The 12,956-nt window shown below is 36.4% G+C and overlaps 1 protein-coding gene across 2 annotated transcripts; it reads left to right on the top strand.

The window, feature by feature from the left end:
- The first annotated feature begins 131 nt into the window (after positions 1 to 131).
- Positions 132 to 12,856, top strand: tm9sf5 (transmembrane 9 superfamily protein member 5). 2 transcript variants are annotated; one of them, XM_083560084.1, is made up of 18 exons: positions 132 to 449; positions 811 to 878; positions 968 to 1,061; positions 1,570 to 1,697; positions 1,853 to 1,982; positions 2,147 to 2,274; positions 2,548 to 2,659; positions 2,757 to 2,836; positions 2,932 to 3,037; positions 4,577 to 4,618; positions 5,070 to 5,202; positions 5,377 to 5,496; positions 6,060 to 6,117; positions 6,208 to 6,367; positions 9,205 to 9,356; positions 9,533 to 9,644; positions 10,075 to 10,246; positions 12,159 to 12,856. In XM_083560084.1, the coding sequence occupies exons 1-18, from the start codon at positions 318 to 320 to the stop codon at positions 12,224 to 12,226; spliced, it is 1,995 nt and encodes a 664-aa protein (XP_083416210.1). In that variant the 5' UTR covers positions 132 to 317; the 3' UTR covers positions 12,227 to 12,856. The 2 variants fall into 2 exon arrangements, with proteins under 2 accessions (XP_083416210.1, XP_083416211.1); XM_083560085.1 differs by lacking the exon at positions 4,577 to 4,618.
- Positions 12,857 to 12,956: the final 100 nt, after the last annotated feature.

Below are 12,956 nucleotides of genomic sequence, written 5' to 3'. Positions count from 1 at the left end.
TGTAGTCTGTGGCCCCGCCTTGAACTCGGGGGCGCGCGGGGGGGACGGTGTTCAGTGGTGCTTCAGATCTCAACACAAGCCGTCATCAACAAGCCCCGCCCTATTGTTTACGATATGTAAATTTCGCTTTTAGGCCACGCCCAACATACCCCTGATTGGCAGGAAGGAATAACCGCCGTCCCTCCTTCCTCATAGTCGGTGTACGGAGTTCAGTTGAAGCTGTAGCATACGGAGAAGGAGCTTCAAAATATTTCCCCCTCGAGCTTTATTTCTGTCAAAGTTGCTAAGGAACGAAGTCAGAACGAAGTCTCAATAAAATGAAGCCCCTGGACTTATGCGTTATACTTGTGTGCAGTTTCTTTGCTGTTAGCACCGTCTCTGGATTCTACCTTCCGGGTTTAGCTCCGGTTAATTTCTGCGACGAGGACAAGCAAACCAGTGACTGCCAGGTAACGTCAATCCCACCCCCACCTAAATATTCGTCTTGGAGACAGTTTGCAGACACAGCGCTGTATATATCAAAAGTATTCTACATTGTTAGCATTCACAGCCGCATTCTGCTGTAAGTGTAGCTCAGAAGCTAACTGGTTAGTTCACGCAAGTCACGCTACATTAGATTGCAAAAGACAACGTTCTATAATATTGTGGCTGATTAGAACCCATAGATGAATTGGGATAGTTTACAAAACAGATCATTCTGCACCTGGGGCAGTTTGACAGCTAGAGCTAGTCAAGTCATTCATGGTAGATCACTTGATGTGAACAGCTTTCTCGATGCAACATGACATGAGGTTTCTGTTATTTCAATAGACTGAGATCCAGTTGTTTGTAAACCGGTTGGACTCTGTGGAGTCCGTCCTGCCCTACGAGTATGACGTGTGAGTGAGCCCAAGCCTTTTACTACTACCTTAAAGGTGATCCCTGCCTATAAGGATCTATTTATATAACTGACTTTTTTTGATTTCAGATTTGACTTTTGCAAAGATGAACGTGAGAAGAGGCCTTCAGAAAACCTGGGCCAGGTGCTGTTCGGGGAGAGAATCGAGACCTCACCTTACAAGGTAGATCGATGTTTCAGTCCGAGACCAGTTGTAACCTGAAGTCCTGCACACTGAAAGATTATGCTTGTTTACACTCCTTCACTGTTTCAAGAAATTACACTTCACTCTGTGCAATGAATGCATTTGAGAAACACTTTCTACTTTAAGATTCATTTGTTGAATCTTGCGTTATGGTTTTGCTGATTGTTAATATATAGAAAATGATTTCAGCAGAGATCTTTTTAGCTTTGTTCTAACCAAAAATGCTTATTAGAGATTCAGGAAGTATCCTATGTCTGAACCGTATTTTGGGCTGATGAGCTCAGTCATCCAACACAATAAGGAAGGAAAAAAAACCTGTTTAAATAAGAAAAAAATATAACTCAACAATGACCCTGTATATTTTAGCTTATCATTGTATATTTATTTATTTGTAACAATTTTAGCTCGTTTTACATAGTGGGTGCCAATAATTCTGTAATTTTACACACCTTTTGAATTGGTTTCTATCATAAACATTCTGTTTCAGTTCAAATTCAGGAAAGATGAGTCTTGTCATAACGTGTGCAAAAAAGTGTACGATCCATCGAAACAGGACGATAAAGCTAATTTGGACTTTCTTAAAAGAGGCATGGAGCTGAATTACCAGCATCACTGGTGAGTGGGTCTGAATTCATTCTGTTGATTAACATTTATTTAGTCGCTAAGAAACAGGTAGAGGCAGTTTTACAGATTCACCCTGTTTTCTGTTTCCAGTTAAATGGTCAATAGTTCATTTTGCCATAGTAAAAAAAGTTGTATGTTGTTTGCAGGATTGTTGACAACATGCCTGTAACATGGTGCTATGACGTAGAGGACGGACAAAAGTACTGTAATCCCGGTTTTCCAATCGGCTGCTTAGTAACCTTTGATGGACGTTCTAAAGATGCTTGCGTCATCAGTGTGAGTGAGCTGTTTTGCCTGACATCTCCTGGAGTCTGTGATACTTAAACCTGTTTATCTGGCAAGACAATGGCTTACAATGCTAAAAGGTTTTAAATGATATAATGTAGTTTTGTGCATGCATTTTGTCTGTGTTTTTACTAGTGTCTATTTTTTGCTTTAAGTCGGAGTTCAACAAGAAAAATACTTACTACCTCTTCAACCATGTGGATATCACCATAACCTACCACAGCGGGGAAAATGAGAGCTGGAGAGGTGCTCGGCTGGTTGGTGCGAGACTAGAGCCGAAAAGGTTAGTCATTTTTACCACAATATCAACTAATGAAATACTTCTCTTATTAGCAGTCTTCTCAAGATTCTTATGTCTTTTTCAATTCTAATATCAATTCTCACTCAAAAATGAGACAAATTGCCTGAAATGATAATGACCCAAAAAGTGATTAAAAAGTATCTGCTTTCAAGAGCATGGTATTTCCTTTTGTTCATTTTACTGTCTTTTCGAATCAGATAATAGAATAAAACTAAACTGAGTGAAATCATAACCAATTACTCACTTTTATTTCAGCATTAAACACCCTGAGGGCAACAGCCTGTTGTGTGAAGGACCACCCATGGACATACCAAAAGAGTTCACTGGTAATCTAGAAGTGACCTACTCTTATTCAGTCAAGTTTGAGGTAAGTTCATCGATGTATTTTTGAAACTTTCGACAAACTTTCATGTATTCAGAGAGTCTGACTTTTAGGTATTGACTTTTTTTTTTTTTTATTGCAGAAGACAGATCAGATCAAATGGGCTTCAAGGTGGGATTACATTTTGGTCTCCATGCCTCATACAAACATCCAGTGGTTTAGGTAGGAACTCTTTCTCCCTCAAACCTTTCAAAGGAACAATGTTTTCAGGTGTCCTCATGCATAGTAATAACCTTTTTCCTCTGTACTCTGTGAAGCATCATGAACTCCCTGGTCATTGTGCTCTTCCTCTCGGGCATGGTGGCCATGATCATGCTGAGAACTCTACACAAGGACATCGCTAGGTATAACCAGGTGGACCAGGTACGGTACTTCTTACCTTATTTCCTTTTAGCTTTGATAACATCAACTTTATAAAGTTGTATTTTCACCATCTATTGAAATTGAAAGTGCAAAAACAAGCTTATTTGACTTATTATTATTATTATTATTATTATTATTATTATTAAGTGAAATGTCCCTATTTTGTACTTCCACTGTAAATTATATTAGTTTGGTCCTAGATTGTGAAGACTACCAGAGAAACCGTTCTAGTGTTTTTCTTTAACCTTTATTGTTGATTGTAATCTCTGCTTTACGACTGTCCTTTAAGCATTGGTAATTCCAAGCTTATAACCTAAATTAAACCCGTGCTTTATAGCGGCTCGCAATTGTGTCACTTTAACCAGAATTTCTGAAATAAACTTACAGTTTTGCTCAGTTGCTTTGGAGCATTTCCTCAAATCGTCTTTAATATTTGCAAACCTTTAAGTGCATTCTCATAACAAATTGTACAAGCAGCATTTATTTCTTGCAAAAGCCTGTACTTTTCTCAAAATCCTTAGTTCATCTCTCAAAAGTAAGTATTTGTGTCAATAACAACAAAATTATCAAAATGGTTAGTCATGTTGGCAGTATGATGGCGTACAATTTCAGGATTACTTGATATAAACTATGGATAACAACGTTTTTCTGTTATGTAGCTTCATGTTGTTTTATGTAGCACCAGGGCTCTCGAGGAACGTTGTTTCATTTCACTTTGTACTGCGTCAACTAAATATGGGAGAAATTAATATAAAAGCTACTTGACTTGACTCGACTCGACTTTGATCACAATGACTGAAAATGCACAAAATTTGACTTTCTTCTGTACGGCGTTTATGAATACGTATTGAAGGTTCACAAGATTCACCTTTGACCTGTTTTAGAGAACTTGTTGGTTGATCTGATGCCATACACTCTCCTTCATTAGTGACATTCAAGATTCATCTACACAATTCATCAATTCAACACTTTTACATAAAAAAAAGTTTAATAGAAATTTTAGATGACTGATGATGAGTCTGGTTTAACCATTTTGCATTCAATGAACTGATGCTGAGGTGTTTTGGGGGTCCAGACTATTCAGGTGAAACCAGTATAATATATTTTGATCAACATGACATAACTGATAGTGTAGGAAACAGCAGACTCTTGTACACAATCAATTAAACGAATGTATTAAAGCATTCACAATTTGTTTAAAGCAACATGAAATGTTCTTATGATGAGCACGAATGACTAAATGATGTGGAGTTCGAACAAGGAGTTTTTAAAATTTCATTTTCGATCTGAGAAACGCTCCAAAGCACCTGAGAAAAACTTTAATAAATGTACTTTCAATGTTTGCATTTTGCATGTTTTCAGTAATCTTTAGAGTCATAATGGTTTTACTCCATCTAACTATGTACCTTTTTTCTGGAAACATATTTACTTGAAAGCAAATTCAGAAAGAAAGTGAAATTCTTTGCCTTGCCTGTATTAGAGTTGTCTGATCAACCCTTTTATTGCCAGATATTGAAATCTCATTTGTAACATTCGCAGGCAGACTTGGTTAAGATCCACCTACAATCAGGCATTGCATATGTAAGAGTATTCCCAGGCCCTGTTTGCATATCTTTTCAGGGTGATTTTGTGATTTGTTGTTTTGGTGACTGCTGAATGTGTCATTTCTGGGCGGTTTCTTTATGTGCTAAAACATGGTGGATTGGTCATAACGCACTCTCAGTAATCATGGGGAAACATGAAAAATAAATGCGTGCACATTTCTGCAAATGTCTGCTGACGGAAATTTACCGCATTCTAAATACATTTATTTTCTGTACCATGTTTTATCATATCCTAAATTTATCATCAAACTGATAAACTCTCAGTAACCAGTGTCTGATAAATGTTGTTTTATTGGGGGATGAGAAATCGGTGAGCTGTAAGTAAGAATGTACTGATTGAACTTGCCTTTTCCTTTCTCTGCTTCTATTTAAAATGCGGCAAAGTGTTGTCATTGTTACCCGATGTGTTTTTGTGATCTGCGCAACAGGAGGACGCCCAGGAGGAGTCGGGGTGGAAGCAGGTACACGGGGACGTGTTCAGACCACCGAGGAGTGGCATGCTGCTGTCTGTCTTTCTAGGGCAGGGCACACAGATTTTCATCATGACCTTTATCACGCTCTGTAAGTAAAACCTGAAACTTACATGTAAACTTAAAACCTGAAACTGAAATGTGTTGTGAAGTTTCTGTTGTACTCTTTTATAGCAAGGCCAATACTTTGAGTCTATGAGACAAGATCTTTGTGAATTTTTTAGCCTGTTTACAGTATTACTGTATACTTTTTTCCCCCTCCCAGTTCTAGCATGCCTCGGATTTTTGTCTCCTGCAAACAGAGGAGCCCTTATGACCTGTGCAGTGGTGCTGTGGGTCCTGCTGGGCACGCCTGCTGGCTATGTATCAGCCAGGCTGTACAAGTGTAAGGATATCTCCTATTGAACTTTCAGTGTATTTCTGTTTATGCTAATAAAGAAAAATATAACAGGGCATTTACCATTAATTTTCTTACATGAGAGGAAACTGTCATTATTATGGCATTGTCTATTATCTATAGTTCTGTAAACGATAAGCTTTTCCGAAATCAGACATGTTTAAGTTTAACATATATATCAAATAATTGGCTTTCGCTTACTTAATTCAATTGACTGCCTTACTGTTAATTTAAGTTTTGTTAAAGTGAAGAATTTGGTTATACATTGGATTTTTTTTGTATTTAGATTTTTTTGTATTTAGATTTAGATTTTTTGTATTTCATATTGGATGCCAGTAAACAGCTAGATTTTATTTTTGGAAAATGGTTTGTTTGAATTCAAATCTAATACTGTTTGCATACTTTTGCCTGGTGTGATTATTTGCTTAATCCCAATCTTAATCCTTATAAATAATATTGACTATAATATTGAAATATGTACAGTGTATGTACAGTATGTGTCTGGTGACTGGCTGTATATATATGAGCAATGTTTGTTTGTTCTTCTTTAGGTTTTGGTGGAGAAAAATGGAAAACAAATGTTTTATTGACAGCACTTTTGTGTCCTGGGTATGTTTGTCTTGTGTTTTGAGGTAAAAGTAGTTTGTAGCAAGGTTGGCCTGTGAAATGATTCACATTATAACACTCTGTCATTCACAGCATTGTTTTTGCGGATTTCTTCCTGATGAATCTGATTCTGTGGGTGGAGGGTTCGTCTGCTGCCATCCCATTCGGCACATTGATAGCTATCCTGGCACTATGGTTTGGCATTTCTGTTCCTCTTACCTTCGTAGGCGCGTACATTGGCTTCAAAAAAGCGGTGAGTTACTGCTCTTGGTTTAGTGCAACTTTTAACGATCGATTCATGGGTTCCCTTTTTTTCCATTGTTGTTTTATCTTGGGTTGTAGACTATTTAGAGATTTGTCAGATGTATGAGTGAATCGTTGTAGAGAATACACCAGTGACAATGGTTTTTTTTAAAAGCCATTGTATTTTGTGGAATTGCAGCTGAGCTTTGACAGTAGTGCATAAATGCTAAAAAGGGACCAGCACCCAGTTCTACCAGTTCCACCATTCTAGGTCAGGATGTAGAATCTGCCCTAAACCGGACATTCCAGGTAGAATTTCAATAGCCACACAGACAAAGCCTACTGTAACCAGTTATGCAGAAAATGTGTTTGCCATCACCAACCAAACTGTAACAAGATTTGATACAAAACAGTTTTTAAATAATATTTTCTTCACAATAAATAAATGCACAAAATCCAAATGGTAGCAAACATCCTTCAATATCTTGACGGCTGCAAATGTAAAATGTGCATTTTAAATAGATTGAACAAAATCTAGACCTGTCAAAATCTATTGTACATTTTTATTTGATCTTTGATTTCTCATCCTACAAAGACTCAAATAATTTTTTCAACATCACCAGAGACATCACTCTAACGAACCTATGTTGAACAAGCCTACACCTTACATATGACATATGTGCTTATTTGTACAAGATTATAATACCGAAGTAGGCTAAATATAGTAGGCAATTCAAGAGAAATGTCTTATTTAATCTAACTATCTTACTGATGTTAGTCTCAGTACTGGCCAGCCTTGTGTGTTTATGATTTTGGTCTTGGGTCTTGCCCTGCTGTCATATCTATCTTTACTCAGATTCCCTTGACTACATCCTGATTTTGACAGGGCTTTGTCTAATGTGCTCTTGAATCCAATACTGTATTATCCCACAATATTAAACACCGAACAATATAATCAGTATCAATAAAATCAACTGTAATCTCCCAAATAATGCATTCAGCATTTTTCATTGGCCATATGTTCATACATGCCCTTATAAGCAGTAACTTTCCTAGAAGTATCAACTAAATGCTTTCTTTTGCACGTTTAGAGCTGCAACCCAGTGACAATGTAAAATGTAATACTTAATAAGGAAGTTTAGAGGGAAAAGAGCTTGTCTAGAACTGAGACAGCTGGTCATATTGGGATGGTAGAACCAAGGCTCTGAGACAGTGTGCTCATGCTTTTAGACCAGATGCTCTAAACTGAGTTTCAAAGCCAGACATTGTGCAAATAATCATTGGTTGCAAATGGGTAGTGATGTGAGTCATTGTCTGACAGCTTGGTGATGATATGGGCTCTGTATATTTGCATTGTATTAACTGGTTCTGTTGTTGCAGCCCATGCAGGCTCAGTTGCTGCATGTCTTCCATAAAATAATAATCTCAGGCTTGGACAAACCAGAAATTGATTAATCCGCCAAGCAGGCAGGGGAAATCAGTGTGCATTTTCAGTCCTGGTGGTCCAATTTAATTAAACTCAAGTGCGAGAAACTACTTTCATGCATGTAATGTTTATTTTTAAAATTGTCACTACAGAATGTGTTTACTATGCCATAGTCTTTTATCATTTTCTCTCCCTGCATATAATTACACTCTTAAGTCTCTGGATCTACAGTCCAGTCTGTTCGAAAAATTTAGATACCTAATATGTAAAAGTAGTACCTGTTTAGTATTAGAAGTTATTTTAGATATTGTAACCTGTTTGGGGGAAAATAATATTTGAATTACCACCTGAAATATTTATTCGCTTTTTAGTCTCATTTGAAATGATGTACATTTAAAATGCATAAAACACACCACAAGCACAAAAATCATCCGCAGAATAGGTTTACGTATCTCCCAAACCCAGGCTGCACCCCTATTTGATGTCCTTTCATACATTTTATAAGTGCTAAATTCCATTATTCTCTGTTACCATACTGCTTTTATAGAGCCCAAGCAGCAAATCAGTTTTACCTGGAAAAATGCTTTTATTCTAAACACACTGTGTGAAAGAATAGGAAGTCTGTTATACCCATAGATGTTCAGGTAACTGACTGCTTCAAGATGTTATAGTTTGTGACGGTGCAATCATTATCTTATCACTTATTGTCTCAGACTTGACTGCGTAGACACATAATAACGCACATATTATAAAAGTAAACAAGCGGGATAATATTGAGTGAATAGCATGACTAGAACATAAAACCAGGGCATTTGAGATGCTTAAATTTAGCAATAGACAGATGAGGTCTCTCATAACTGTTCAGTTTAAAGGACCATTCAAATTTGATTCACCGACGATACAAACATGACATTTAATGACATTTCAATGTAGATTCTCTGGTTATCTATTGCTTTAATTGCCTAATAATTGAAGAAAAACTCAACGTTTCTTCATCTTCATGTTTTTTTTTTTTTTTTCACTGTGCCTTTATAACTTGAAAATGAAAAGTTGAAAGCAGGAAATGAATATTCTGTGTCTATCATATGAGTTTTTCTATATGATCATTTTCATCAACTAATGAAATGATATATTGGTTGTCACTGATGCCTGGGGAAATAGAAACATTCTTCTCCTTTTTTCATTTTGATTTCAAGCTTGTTTGCTCTTAGCAGATCTTTTGAAAGTTCAGTTTTAGTGAATCCTGGCAGCCCAAGAATCTCAGAAATAAACCAGAATATTAAAAATGACATTAGTTCTTTTTCAAATGTATTTATTTAAATCTATTGCTTGTGTGTATTTGCCTGTGCTGGTGGCTTATGCTGTTTCTTAATTGTTTGTGGTGTTTTTTTCTTTTCTTTTTTTTCCCCTTCAAAATACAGGTGATAGAATTGCCAGTGAGAACAAACCAGATTCCACGGCAAATCCCAGAGCAGTCCTTTTTTACCAAACCCATTCCAGGCATTATCATGGGTGGCATCCTGCCTTTCGGCTGCATTTTCATCCAGCTCTTCTTTATACTTAACAGCATCTGGTACCCTGATATTTGAATATTATGAATGATTATTATCATGATTATTATTATTATTATTATTATTAATAGTAGTAGTAATAATATTATTACTATTCAATTTATAAGACTAATATATTTCCCTGTTATAGTAGGATAAAAAACAGTTTTAACAGTTTGTGACCTTTCTTTATTTGCAGGTCTCACCAGATGTATTATATGTTTGGGTTCTTGTTCTTGGTGTTTATTATTCTCCTCATCACATGTTCAGAAGCCACCATTCTGCTCTGCTACTTTCATCTGTGTGCTGAGGTGAGGCTGTAGACTGGGAAGTCAAGTTTTTTTTAATTGATTTGTATTCAGGAATGTATTTATTAGTAATAACCAAAAGTGGAATCCAGTGTAAATGAATGTCCAAAAAATTCCTCACAGACCTACATAGTGATAAGTGTTTAGTTTTTTACATTGAGGATGGATTTTAAAGTTATAGTATACTGAGGGCTTACATTAAACAATATGTTGTTATATTTAACAATATGGGTCAGATTTCACAGGTTTTCATAACAATTTCATGCAAGGCAATCCCCGGCAAATTAGACTTGTGCTCGAAAACCACACATAACTGCTGAAGTGTTGTATAGCCTGTAGTGGTAGTGTAGTGAAGTGAGTTTTGGGTGTTTGGGTGTTTGGGTGTTTGGGTGTTGTTTTTTGCCCACCCACTTTTCAATTTTTTCCTATACAGGATTATCACTGGTGGTGGCGTTCCTTCCTCACTAGTGGATTCACCGCCGTTTATCTCTTCATCTACGCTATACATTATTTCTTTTCCAAACTGCAAATCCAAGGAGCTGCCAGTATCATTCTTTACTTTGGCTACACCCTGATCATGGTTCTTATATTCTTCCTTTTCACAGGTAAGTGGCAGGCCGTATCTGAACAGTTGACATTTTCAAGAAAAAGCATCGCTGATGAAAACAGTGTAATGCATTTTTTAAGTGCCACGTGCCCTTGTAACGTGTCATCGCTTAACGGTATGAAAACCGAAAAGTTCAATAATCAGAAGCATCGATCAAAAGGTCAGGCTTTCAGCAGACACTGGTTGTATAGTGATACTGTGGGGAAGTCAGAGTGATGAAAAGGCAGAGTGTAATCCGTTTGCTCTGTTTGCACATCCTGTGATGAGGAATAAAAGTCAATAGGCTGCACAGTACCCTACATTCGTAACCATTTTAGAATGGGCAGGATTTGTATCCTGTTGCCACTCCTTTGAAGAAGTACCCCTTAAGTATAACTGCTGTGTGCTAACTCTGGTTTATATTTGCTTTTTGCCTTGGGCAAACCGTTTTTATTTCCACACACCTTTTGATGTGCTCGTGCTATCTCTGATTTGAAGGAAAACTGGAAAGTTGTGTGCATATGCATATTTAAACGTTGTCAAGGAAATACTAGTATTTGCCTTGTAATTTGCATGAAGCTAAGCTAACAAAGTAAAGTTTTTACAGTCAGTGGGGTCTGTTACCATGGTAACACAGCTGCACAGGTTATGGCACAGGCTTTTCTTGTTGCTCTTCATGTCACATTAGCCCTTAATAGAGATGTTTAGGGTTGGTAGTATATGAAGAAACATAAACAAAAATACAATATGCCCCCTTTTTACTGTTATAGTAGCCCACTTATTGTTTTAATCATATCCTCCACAATTTTTCTCAGTTGGATAAGGCTAAAGGAAATCAGCTGTGATCCAAAAAGATATACAGAAGTGGCACAATGATCCATGATCTTATTTAGCTGATTCCTAAAATGACAGTGTTTTGTTTTGCACTGAGTTGGTCCGGAGTCTCATGCCCTCTCCTCAGTTACTGAATATCTTCAGCCACTCAAATGCTCAATTCTACCTTCTTGTTTTCTTGGTAATGGTCTTCCATAATTCTGTTTGTGTGGAAAAAAAGAGTCCTAGTAGATTTACAGTCATTAACGAATCGATTGGCCATTACATAGCACAGTCCTTGCGATCACATACGATTGCAGGATCGTTATTACTTGAGGTCTTACATTTGGCACCACTGTCTACATAATAAATATCTGGCTGCCAGTTTATAGGTTGCCATGGATCTAATAGATATTTTCAGAATCCCTGAGTCAGGCTATATTGACATTTATATCATGTTTATGATTTTAAAACAAGGTTCCACACAGAAACAGAACATGTTTGTTTACAACCTTTGACACACTAGTATTTTCAAGGTAGAGGTGGTCAGAAGTTGACATGGTAACAGCACAATCTAGCTGTTCCTGGTTGAAAACACCCACACATGCCAATAGGTGGGATGCATTAAATCTGTAAACTTCTAATAGCTGTGGTATATGATTTCCACCTTCTTTCTCTGCGTATGTAATGTTGCTTTACGAGGCCTGGAAAGTTCATATGCCGAACTGGATTTTAAATGCAGTCAGATTTAGAAATGTTACATCTAGTAATCAAGCAGATTGTTAATAAAAGGCAATCACTCATATAATCTCATCATAGCACTTCGATTTATCAAAACCCATAAATGACACAGAAAAAGTGCTTCATAATCAAATCAGTGTATGGGCTAACTCCATCTCTTTTTATAAGCTGCTGTCTTAGCATTTTCTTTTTATAAACGTAAATGTTTTTATTAAATTCATGGTGCAATTGAACCAAATAAGCTAATCTTGTATATAAACGAATCTTGTACTATTCACACATTTGACTATGTAGATATTTTTAAATGCCACAAGTGTCTAAATGCTTTGAATAATATATATCTGGCTTTTCTCATTTGTCTGTTTGTCTTTCCACAGGTACCATTGGCTTTTTTGCCTGTTTCTGGTTTGTAAACAAAATCTACAGTGTAGTGAAAGTGGATTAAGCTGGGAAATCTCAGCACTGGACTCTCTGGACAATGTGTGGAAATCTCTTCAGTGTTCAACTTTGATTGGCAGACTGTTAGGCGAGAGATGTCCTTCTTTGCTTATTAACTAGTTTTACCATCATAATTCTCTTTTTATTCTGTGTCATTTGGTATATTAGTTTGCACAATTAACATGTTTGAAAATGATGAATGTTATGGACAAACTGGCTAGAGAGAACTGAGCAGGCTCAAATATTTGCACGTGAAAGGGTTAACTTGTCACTGAACACTGTGGGAAATGTACAAGAGTAAGGGAGCACAGTGATCAAAAGAATCAGATACATATCTGTGACCTGAAACTTAAGTACACACTGATATCGGACTAGAAAAGTCATTCCGACTTCTTATGTTAAAATTCTTCTATATTATCTTTTTATATTGTTCTCCAGATATTCTCATTCCTTTTTTTTCTTTGGTTTCTCTTTTTTTTTTTTTTTTTTTTATTATAAATTACTCATTCTACTGTGTTTTATAATTTGAATGTTAAAACATGGAATTCAGTGTCATTTTATTTCTGTTTTATAAAATATTCTTAGCCAAATGATGATGAGAAGGTTTGTAAATAAAAAAAAATAAGGATAAACAAGATTGTTTATCACTAATAATTGGAGCAACCTGTTTCATATTTATAAATAACCCACATTGACTTACAAGTAAAACAAAGAAAGTAACTGATTTAATAAATGAA

Source organism: Silurus aristotelis (genome assembly GCF_946808225.1).
Source record: "Silurus aristotelis genome assembly, chromosome: 14".
NCBI classification, from domain to species: Eukaryota; Metazoa; Chordata; class Actinopteri; order Siluriformes; family Siluridae; genus Silurus; species Silurus aristotelis.
The sequence above is the reverse complement of the archived record's forward strand: the minus strand, read 5'-3'. Positions and strand labels throughout refer to the sequence as shown.